Source organism: Macaca nemestrina, chromosome 2 (genome assembly GCF_043159975.1).
Source record: "Macaca nemestrina isolate mMacNem1 chromosome 2, mMacNem.hap1, whole genome shotgun sequence".
Classification (NCBI taxonomy): Eukaryota; Metazoa; Chordata; class Mammalia; order Primates; family Cercopithecidae; genus Macaca; species Macaca nemestrina.
In genome coordinates, this window is record NC_092126.1 from 5,072,857 (window position 1) to 5,084,637 (window position 11,781).

At 46.4% G+C, this 11,781-nt stretch overlaps 1 protein-coding gene across 1 annotated transcript in view; it reads right to left on the bottom strand.

Annotated features, from left to right (window-relative positions):
- Positions 1-10,363, bottom strand: part of PLAAT1 (phospholipase A and acyltransferase 1) — a 36,412-nt gene extending 26,049 nt beyond the window's left edge. Inside the window, 2 exon segments of the mRNA XM_011723098.3 lie at positions 9,876-9,979; positions 9,982-10,363. Coding sequence (XP_011721400.2) covers positions 9,876-9,979; positions 9,982-10,186 — 309 coding nt within the window. The 5' untranslated portion in view covers positions 10,187-10,363.
- Between the last annotated feature and the right edge of the window lie 1,418 nt (positions 10,364-11,781).

The following is an 11,781-nucleotide window of genomic DNA, read 5'->3' on the forward strand; positions in this document are numbered from 1 at the left end:
CTTCGTTCCCAGTTCGGCTCCAGCCTCAGTTTACCTTTACATTTGGTGCTGAAACCCGGGAGGAGACCCGCCCCCCCCCCCCGCCCAGGCCACTGCCGGTTCGGGCAGGCTCTCCTCTCCCCAAGCCAGGACCTCCTTCACCAAACGGCCAGGAGCCGTTTCACCAAATCCAAGACTCACTTCGATCACTGCTGGGGAAGTTTTCCCCCGTCCTGTAGGCTCCCTCTGGGAAGTCCCTGTCCGAAACGCATGGCCACGTCAGGGGCTCCCTCTGGTTAACTGTGACCTTGCCACCAGGGACTAGCAGACGTCCAACCTCCCCGGAAGCCACTGTACCCCGCACTCCGCATGGCAGTGAGAGGATGCTCCCATTGCCGCCGGACTACCCACCTTAGGACCATGGGAACTACCCAGTCCAAACCAAACCGAAAATCCCCCTCTGAGGTGCCTCTTGGCTAATTTCCAGACTTTAAGTCTCAGCCAAGACCTAAAACAAAAGCAGCTCATTTTCTTCTGCACAGTAGCATGACCGCAGTATAAATTGGATAATCAGTCTCAGTGGCCTGCAGAAGGCACTCTAGACTTTAACATCCTCATAGATCTGACCAACTTCTGCAAGAGACTAGGCAAATGGTATGAGATACCCTATGTTCAAGCCTTTTAGCACTTGCGTTCTCACCCAGATCTCTGTGCTCAATGCTCGTTAGCTCAGGTCCTACTTGCAAAATCTCTTCCCTCGAGCAAGGAGAGGGATAATTCCTCCTCTTTTTCTGTGCCTCCTGACACCCTATCCCAGCCACCCCTTCGGTCTCCCACCCAACCTTCTCCTTACCCTGACCCGCCATTATCCCCATCCTTGTCAGCGCCTCCCCTCCCTTCCACCCATCCTGTGCCCTCACCAAACCCAACAGATTCTGTCTCCCCTACCTCCGCCTCCTCCCCTTCCTCACCTGTCTCAGCCCATACTCAGTCCAGGACCAACCTCCTGTGTCTCTTGTGAGAGGTGGCTGGTGCCGAAGGAGTAGTCTGGGTCCATGTGCTGTTTTCGCTGGCAGACCTGTCTAAGATTGAAGACCCTGTACGCTCTTTCTCAGCCAACCCCACTCAGTATTTCAAAAAGTTCAGATACCTGTGCCAGGCGTATGACCTTGCCTGGCATGATCCCCATGTCGTTATGACCTCAACCCTGTCCCCTGAGGAACGGGAGCGTATCCTAGCGGCAGCCAGGCAGCATGCTGAGCAGGTTCATTTAACTGACCACGCCATGCCAGCTGGCACTGAGGCGGTGCCCTCAGCCGAGCCCAACTAGGACTAGCAGGTTGGTCAGGCAGGCAGCCGCCACCGAGATATGATGGTCCAGTGCCTTCTTGCTGGCATGCAGGCAGCCTCCAATAAGTCAGTCAATTTTAATAAGTTAAAGGAGGTAGTCCAAGGCTCAGATGAAAATTCGGCTCTTTTTCTTAACCGACTGACAGAGCCACTTATTCAGTACGCCCGCCTTGACCCTGCCTCCCCTGCAGGAGGAGCCATCTTAGCTTCATACTTCACTTCTCAATCGGCCCCTGATATCCAAAAAAAATTTAAAAAGGCAGAGGAACGCCCTCAAACTCCCATCCAGGATTTAGTCAAACTGGCCTTCAAGGTCTACAACTCCAGGAAGGAAGCAGCTGAGGCCCAACGACAGGCCAGGCTAAAACAGAAGGTACAACTCCAAACCCAGGCCTTGGTAGCAGCCCTGAGGCCGGCCGGCTCCAGGAGCTCCCAGAAAGGAGGTACTACCCGAGCGCCACCTGGTGCCTGCTTCAAGTGCGGCAACGACAGCCACTGGGCCAAGCAGTGCCCCAACCCAAAGGAGCCAACCCGCCCCTGTCCGAACTGTTGGCAGATGGGCCACTGGAGGTCAGACTGCCCCAACCTAAGCAGTCACTGCGCCTCCACGTGACAACCCTCCTCCAGGTACTGGAGGCGCCTTCCAGCTCCTCGACACTGACAAAGATTGAAGAGGCCCAGACTTTGGTGTGAGGAACCCCTCTCACTCTCGCTGAGCCCAGGGTTATGCTCCAGGTAGCGGGTAAGTCCGTATCTTTCCTCATGGACACAGAGGCTACCTACTCTGTTTTGCCTTCCTTTAGTGGCCCCAGCCACCCCTCCACTGTCACGGTCATGGGAATTGATGGCACTCCCTCCACCTACCGCCAGACTCCTCCTCTGTCTTGCCGCTTGGATGGCTCCCTCTTCTCACACTCATTTCTTATCATTCCTTCGTGCTCAGTCCCCTTGTTAGGACGAGATCTCCTCTCCAAGCTAAGGGCCTCAGTCCACTTCCGACCCAACCCCTCCCCACACCTCACGTTCCTCTTCCCCCTTCTCTCACCTGACAAACCCCACCAGGCTGACCCCCCACTCCCTGTACGGAAAAGCTCTGGTGCCTATCGCCTCGTGCAGGACCTACGCCTCATCAATGAGGCAGTAGTCCCTACCTTTCCAGTTGTTCCTAATCCATATATATCCCTCTCGCGCGTTCCCCCTGATACCACCCATTTCACTGTCCTTGACCGGAATGATGCTTTCTTTACCATCCCTCTACACCCAGACTCCCACTTTCTGTTTGCTTTTACATTGGAAGATCCAGACACTCATATTTCTTCCCAGCTGACTTGGACTGTTTTGCCTAAAAGGTTCCATGATAGCCCCCATTTTTTCAGACAGGCACTGGCACAGGATGCTGTCCTCTGTCTCCTGACGCACAGCACACTATTGCAGTATGTCGATGACTTATTACTACGTAGTCCTTCCTAAGAGTGCTCCCTTGCAGACACTGCTACACTTTTAAATTTTCTAGGCGACCATGGTTATCAGGTTACCCTGGCTAAGGCTCAACGTTGCAGCCCTTCTGTCACCTACCTAGGCATACTCCTCACACCCACTACAAAAAGCCTCAGAGCAGATAGAATAAGCCTCATTGAAACTCTCCAGCCTCCTCAGGATGCGGAAGAGATCTTGTCCTTCCTAGGACTGGTGGGCACAGTGAGTCTTATCCTGTGGCCCGACTCAGGATCTTTAAGGCCTACATCAAGGTTGCAAGCAGCCTCGTCAGCCTGGCCTCGGACATCAGACAACAGGAGGAAGCCATCTCAGCTCTAGCCCAGGCAGCAAGCCCCAGGACAGCAGCAACCCTTTTTCCTGGCTAAACCTTAGTCAGGGAAGGGACGCAAGTGGTACACATGGCCGAGGTACACAACATCTCTCATTGTTTCTTGTCTGCAGCCTTGAATAAGCCCCTACTGGTTGCGGTACCCTTACCTAGCCCTTTTAACTCCTCTAACCTAACCCCCTCCTTTCCCCTTCCTGGCCGAACACTACATCAATGAGTCAGGACTAGTAGAAACCAATCTCCTCACTCTAGAAAAGATTCAGGAAAGACTCCACCAGAAAAACCTCAGATCAAGGCCCTCACTTAGGTAGTGGCAGTCGTCTGTGGCCAGTTAAGTCCTACCCTTTCTAAGCCCCTTACTAATCATTGGCTTCTTGCTACTCATAGCTCCCTGTGTCCTCTGCTTCATCCAGGACCGCATGAAAGAAGCCTCCCAGGTCACTTTCAATCAGATGCTGCTCCACCCCTATACCCGAGTTCCGACCTCTGAAGAACCCCACGACGACCCATACCAGCAGGAAGCAGCCAGATGAACGTCGCCCCATTTTCTTATTAGAAAGAGGTCAGAATGTTAGGCAGGAATCGAGACCCAACATGGCGGCATTACCCGGTGTAGTAGGCCTTTTGTTAAAGACTTCCCTTCACCCTTGTACACACCGTAGACTTACATGCGTCAGAGTTCCGGCTGGGCAACCACACTCCCCCATGACCTGTAGCTCACCTGCATTCCACAAGCTCGTAAACAGCAGTTTCGGTTAACAGTTTCCAAAGACCCCTTCCTCATGACCCTTACTCAACTCCTGCCCTAGTAGTTTCAAGACCCCCCAGGCTCTGTTTGTACAACCAGCTTCCCTACCTCTCAGGCTATAAAAAGCCCCTACCCTCCTCCCTCAGTGCGACTTCCTCGGCCCGCACCTTTGGACCGAGGAACCTCGCCCGTGAGTCCTAATAAAGGCTATTCTCACTGCCATTTGCCTTGTGTCTTCGTTCCCGGTTCGGCTCCAGCCTCAGTTTACCTTTACAATCATGAAAGACTACAATGAACAGCTATACACCAACAAATTGGATAATACAGAAGAAATGGATGAATTCCTAGAAACATGCAACCCAAGACTGAATTAGGAAGAAACAAAAAATCTGAGTAGACCAATAATAAATAAAGAGATTGAATTGTAGTAAACAATCTCCCACCAAAGGAAAGCCCAGGACCTGATGGCTTCACAGGTGAATCCCATTAAACATTCAAGAAGAAATACCAATCCTTCTTAAGCTCTTCCAAAAAATTATAAAGGAGGGACTACCTCAGAGCTTATTTTATGAGGCCAGTATTACCCTGACACCAAAGTCAGACAAGAACACCACAAGAAAACTACAGGCCAGTATCCCTTATGAACATAAATGCAAAGATCTTTAACAAAATACTAGCAAACTGCATTCAACAGTAAATTTAAAAGATCACTCACCATAATCAAGTGAGACTTATCCCTGGGATGCAAGGATGGTTGAACATATATAAATCAATAAATATGGGCCAGGCACTGTGGCTCACACTTGTGATCCCAGCACTCTGGGAGGCTGAGGCAGATGGATATCTTGGGCCCAGGAGTTCCAGACCAGCCTAGGCAACATGGCTAAACCCCATCTCTGTAAAAATACCAAAAGCTAACATGGTGGCATGTGCCTGTGGTCCTAACTACTTGAGAGACTGACGTGAGAGGATAGCTTGAGCTCGGTGAGGGTGGAGGTTGCAGTGAGCCAAGATCACACCACTGCACTCCAGTCTGGGTGACAGAGTGAGACTCTGTCTCAAAAATAAACAAATAAATACACAAATAAATATACCATATTAACAAAATGAAGGACAAAAACCACACAAGTATCTCAATAGATGCAGAAAAAAACATCTGACAAAATTCAACACCCATTCATGCTACAAAACTCTCAAAAAATAGGCATAGAAAGCATGTACCTTAACACAACAAAGGCCATATATGACAAGCCCACAGACACCATCATGCTCAATGGTAAAAAGTTTGAAAGCTTTTCCTGTAAGATTAGAAAGACAACAATAATTCCCACTCTCACAGCTATTCAACATAGTCTGGAAGTCCTAGCTAGAGCAATTAGGCAAAAGGAAGAAATAAAAGGCATTCTTATAGGAATGGAAGAAGTGTATTTCTCTGTTTGTTGATGACATTAGGATTCTCCTTGCACATGAATTTGGAGAAAACATTTGCAAACTGCACATTTGATAAGGGGCTAATATGAAAAATATATAAGGAATTCATATAACTCAATAGCAAGAAAAAGAGTCAATTAAAAACTGGGCAAAGTATCTGAATAGACATTTTACAAATGAAGAGACACAAATAGCCAAAATAGAGATGAAAAAAAATGCTCAACATCTCTAATCATCAGGGAAATGCAAATTAAAGCCACAATGTGATATCACCTCATGCTTGTTAGAATGGCTATTACCAAAATGATGAATGATAACAAGTGTTGGTGAGGATGCAGAGAAAAGGAAACCCTTGTACATCACTGGTGAGAATGTAAATTAGTTTAGCCATTTTGAAACAACAGTACGGAAGTTTCCTAAAAAACTAAAAGTAGAATTACCATATGATCCAGAAATCCTCCTTCTGGGTATATATCCAAATGAACTGAAGAGATAGCTATGTTGAAGAGATAATATGTTGAAGAGATAGCTGCACCCCCATGTTCATTTTAGCACTGTTCATAATAGTCAAGATACAGAGACAACCTAAGTGTCTATTAATGGATAAACGGATTAAAAATGTGGTACATATACACAATGAAATAACTATACAGTCTTTTAAAAAAAGGAAATTCTATCATTAGTAACAACATGGATGGAACTGAGGAACACTGTCCTAAGTGAAATAAGTCAGAAACATAAGAGAAATACAGTATGATCTCACTTACATGTGAAATCTGAAAACGCTGACCTCATAGAAACAGAGTACAGAGGTCATTACCAGAGGCTAGAGGGAAGAGAGAGAAATGAGGAAAGGGAAGAAGTGGACCAAAGGGTAAAATGTTTCAGGTAGACTGAAGAAGTTTTAGTGATTTATTGCATTGCATGTTTACCACACATAATAATGTATTGCATACCTCAAGACTGTTAAAACAGATTTTTAACATTCTTACCACCACAAAAAATAATAAATTGGTGAGATGATGTAGATCTGCTATGGTTTGAATGTTTGTCTCCTCCAAAATGCATGTTGAAACTGAATACCTAATGTGGTAGTATTGAGAAGTGGGGCGAGCCTTGAAGAGGTGATTGGATCAGGAGAGCTCTGTCCTCATGAATGGATTCATCTATTCATGGATTACGGGATTAAGGAATTCATGGATTAAAGGGTTATCATGGGAAGGGAACTAGTGGCTTTATTACAGGAAGAGAGACCTAAGCTAGCAAGGTAGCACACTCAGCCCCCTTGTCATGTGATACTCTATACCACCTTGGGACTCCGTAGAGTCTCCACCAACAAGAAGGCTCTCACAAGAAGTGGTCCCTTGACCTTGGATTTTCCAGCTTCCATAACTGTAAGAAATACATTAATTTTCTTTATAAATTGCTTAGTTTTGGGCATTCTGTTATAAATCTGTTATAACAAAAAATGAATACATTAGTTTATTTCTATAATTTATGGATAGATTAAAAGATCACATCGTGCCCCATAAATATACATCATTGTCAATTAAAAAACAAAATAAGATATCATTACACATCTATCAGAATAGCTAAAATAAAAAACAGTGACAACACCAAACGTTAACAATGATGCAGAGTCATCATTGTCATTAACCAGATCCTTCATTCACTGCTGGTGGGAATGTAAAATGGTGTAGCTACTCTGGAAGCAGTCTGGCAACTTCTTTAAAAGTTTAGCTTGTAACTGCTATATAATCCATCAATTGTACTTCTAGGCATTTATCCCTGAGAATAAAGACAATGAAGACATATCCACCCAAAAACCTGCACACAAAAGTTTATAGCAGCTTTATTCATCATACCCCATTAAATATCCTTCAAACGGTGGTTAAAAAAAAAAACTGTATGCAGGCCTACCATGGAATACTACTTAGGAATAAAGGAAAAAACTATTGACATATGCAACAACCTGAATATACCTCTAGAGAATTATACTCAGTGGAAAAAATTAAAAAACACAATGCCAAGAGGTCACATACTATATGATTCCGTTTTTATAATGTTCTTGAAATGATACAATTATTTAAAAAGATAGTGAACATACAGTGGTTGCTATGAGTTAAGGTAGTGGAGGAGGCAGTGGGAGGGACGCGGGTGTGGCTATAAAAGGCCAACATGTGGGATTCTAGTGGCGACAGGTTGTTCTGTTAGACTGTCAACAACTGTGAGCTGATTATTGTGGTGATCATTTTACAGATGAGGAAACTGAGACTCAGATGAGTTAAGTGCCAGACCTAAAGTTGCACAGGCAGTAAGCGACACAACTGGAATTCAATTTCAGGTGTCCCTTTTTATTCCAGAGTTCATGCTCCTTTTTATCCCATTGATTAACATCATTAACCAAAGGAATTTCTACTAGGGAACATTTCATTTTTTTCCCCTTCTCAAGTACTATTAGATGGAGCAGCTGCAAAAGCACAGAAATACATATTTCATAGAACACCACAGGAAGTTTTTAAGCATTCACATGCAGAACCAGAAGGGAATGTGAAGTGGAACCTTGCTCCAGAATCCCTGCACCTTTCCTGTTGGGGAGTTTCCAGGTGAGGTCAGAATATCTCCAAGGTGCCCAGGCTCAGATTTTAGGCAAATATCTATAACCTGTCTGATTGGGTAAGTTGATTTACATGGACCACATCTACCAATTTCATTCCGGCAAATTGTGTAATGTAGTGCTTCATAAGTATGAGAAAACACAGAACCAATTAAAGACACATTTATAAAATCCTCTACTACAATCTTTAAGGTAAAAATGTTTCATTTGAAGAGTCCATCTGCAAAGAATTATATATAGTTGATGAATAGTTTGTAAAATGATCACCACAATATATATTATGTTTATGAGTAGTTTATAATAAAGAGTGGCATGAAGGTTAAGTCTGTAATCTTTGTGTAAGAAATCTCCCATTTCAACTGGCCAACTGGCAAAGCAGGCTGCTGTCTTTATAGCTCTATGTTGGCCCCTGGGGATGCGTCAGAAGAAATAAACGTTCCCTGCCGATAGGGACAGGCTAATGAACGTCTGCTCATGCCTAAGAGGCGACCTAAGTTACAGGAACACGAAGAGCACTTTTTTAACAAGTACTCCCAAGAATGTTACTGGAAGTCTGAAACACAATAGCAGATGATCACAGGCTACCCCTAGTCCAAGGCTTCTCATTCGGTTTGGGCCTTTTCCCATTCCAGCTGCACTTTCCATCCATAATCCTCCTACACTCAGATGTTTCCATGAAGCCCTGTATTCCCAGATCGGCTATTTCATAGACTCTCAGGACTGCAAAGATCCTTGGTCCTACACTCTCACGCTACAAATGAGGGTCCACTCCTTGGCCAAATTAACTATCCGCTGCCACAGCACTGTCATGCTCTGCTTGGAATCTTCCAGGGCTTCCCACCACTGACTCCCCATCTTGGTCCTCCGTCCTAGAATCCTGGCATCCTTATTAATCCCTACATTTTAGGCAAACCAAACTATCCATTATTCTTCACACTCAGAGTTTTGTTTTCTTTTTGTTAATACTGAACCTTCTACCCGGAACGCCCATTTCCAAGTGCCCCAAATGACTCAATCTTTAAAAATCCAGGTCGGATACCACCTCCTCCCGCTCCCTCCTCCACTCCCCAGGTCGGATTGTCTTCCTCCCATCCGCCTTCTTTAGTTTCCACAGGCATCGTATCTAATGGCCGATCCCCCTCCTATACCTGCCTCAGCTACTGGTGTCTGGGGAATTGTCTCTTGTGGGCCATACGCTATGGAGGGATGCTTCTTGTTTTTCTCTATACCATGCGCCCAATCTTTTGGCTTCCCTGAGCCACACGGGAAGAACTGCCTTGGGCCACACATAAAATACGCTAACACTAACCATAGCTGATGAGAAAAAAAAAAAAAAAAAAAGGCGAAAAAAAATCTCATAATGTTTTAAGAACATTTACGAATCTGTGTGGGGCCGCATTCAAAGCTGTCCTGGGCCGCACACGGCTGGTGGGCCACGGGTTGGACAAGCTTGCTTTATACCTTCAGTCTCTGCTTAGAGTGCCTCGCACAAATAACTGCGGAGCAAATGTTCACTGAATGAAGGAATGAGGAACCCAAGCCCAGAGAAAACATGAGTGACTTTTTCCAGCACGAGTCATATGAATAGTCCCGAATGCCAAAGGAATCTCACCATCCAAGTTTCCAAAATCTAATACAATAATAATTACTTGTATTATTATTCGTATTCACTTCAGTGAGGACAGTGGGTTTTAAAAGCCTTAAACAGATTGGGTTTCTAGTCCCAGCTCTACCACTTAATAGCTGTGTAACCTAGGGAAGCAAGTCTCTCGCCCCGCGGACTCAGTTTCCCAGTCTGTGAAATACAGGAGGTTGGATAAGATCCGTTACTCTCTAATCAGGTCAACTTTTCCCACTTGCCAGTTGGTTAGAACACGGTTGGTTGCCGGGGCGCCTCGAGGTCCTCCCCACTCCGCCCAGCACACCTCACTCTTAAGCCGGGGTCTTCTCGCACCGGGAGGCAGCTGCGTGTGTCCTGGCGTCTCCCGTGGCCTCGCAGCTGCCGACCTCACGGCTAATGGCCGCGGACGACTCCATCTGTACCCGGGAGAGACCCGGGTGGCAGGCGCCGGCCACCACTCAGGGCCGTCCTCCAGGGCCAACGCCAGCACCAGCGCCGCCACGCTGAAACGGTCCCGGCGGCCCCTCCGCGGCTCCGAGACGCCCGCACGCCAAGGCGCCGACGCGCTGGGCCAGGCGTCCGGGCGCTGCCGAGCCGGCACGAGGCTCTAACCATCCGGGAGCCGCCCGCTCCGCCCAGGAGGCGGGGCACAGTCGCTCCGGCTAGACCTCGCTTGGCCCCGAGCCCCGCTTCGCCCGCCCGACCGCCGGGGGCCTCCCTCCTCGTGCTCCCCGACGCAGCCGCCTCCGCGCGCGCACGCAACGCACACGCTCCAGCGCCGACGGTCAAAGCGCAGCGCCAGCGGCGCGTGACCAATTATGCCGCCCCCGGCCCCGCACGCTCCTCTTGGATGTTCCCGCAGCCAACTTTCACGGCACCAGGCGCTGGGCTAGGCGCTACGGTTATAAAGATAATCGGTTTTGTTGAGCCTAGGAATGTTCGGATACGCCCATCATGAATACACCCACGCTTCTAGCTCAACACAAATTCCCTTAAGGCCCAGGGGATCCTGGTACCTGCACCCCAAGAAAGCCTCTCGGTCTTTGAGTCAGCAAAGTGGCAGAGGACGGACTGGCCCTAAAACAACCTCACTGCTTGCACACACCACATACCACACACACACACACACACACACACACACACACGCCAGATAGCCAGCAGAGACCTCCCCACACACATACACACACACACACACAAATACGCGCGCGCCAGATAGCCAGCAGAGACCTCCAACCACACACACACACACACACGCCAGATAGCCAACAGAGATTCCAGGATATGGCTATGAGTTTAAAAATAAAGCTGGGGCAGGGAGAGTATCCTGTTTCTCACTGCTAAAAAAAGAGAGGCCAGGAATACTAACCAGCTAAGTAAGGAAGCGTTGAAGACTAAGTGAACTTTATGGAGCACAGAACAGGACGTTGCTTCAACCTAGTCATAACTTAGATTTTTATTCTGATGTAAATGGAATCGCAGCTAAAAGGATTTTTTCCCACTTATTTGAAGGCTAAAATATCTCGCTAATTTTATGTGTTTTGTCATAATGGGATAGCAACTACCTAAATATGCAACTTTTTTCATAAAGCTACTGGTTGTGTTATGAAGGTTAAAGGCGAATCTGAGTGATCTGAAACTTTGGGTCTGGATTGGCACCTTTGGAAAGAGTACACAGAAGGACATTGAAAACATGTAATTATTGACAGAGTGGAAACTAGAACACTTGAGAGGTTGTAGCTTTTTTATGCATTATTTTTCTTACATGTTCCTTAATATATATTCAGAGTTGTAAGCTATCAGATATGCCTTTAAATACCCTTTTAATGTCTCAAAGAGAAAGCCATAAACATGCATTTGCTTTATGTTTCTCAACTATTTCAATTGAGTCATTACTGTAGGAAGTGGTTCATGATTTTATACAGGAGAGTTATTGTGAGCATTTGTAAAGCCATCCTGCTTATGAGCTAAATTGATTATGTTTGCTGGGTTAATCTGTTTTCTCTAATCAAACACTTAATCAGCCAGTCTCCTCTCTCTGCGTTATGGATTCATGAATGTGAAGTGAGGAGAGTTGCTCAGTCAAGGTAAAATGATAAATTACCTTTTCATTTTCAGGGTATTTGTGATTAAATGCTTCATAATAGAATTAAAATGAAATAAATCTTGTAATTTTACTTCTAGATTCCTGCCAGGTATAGATAATACACGTT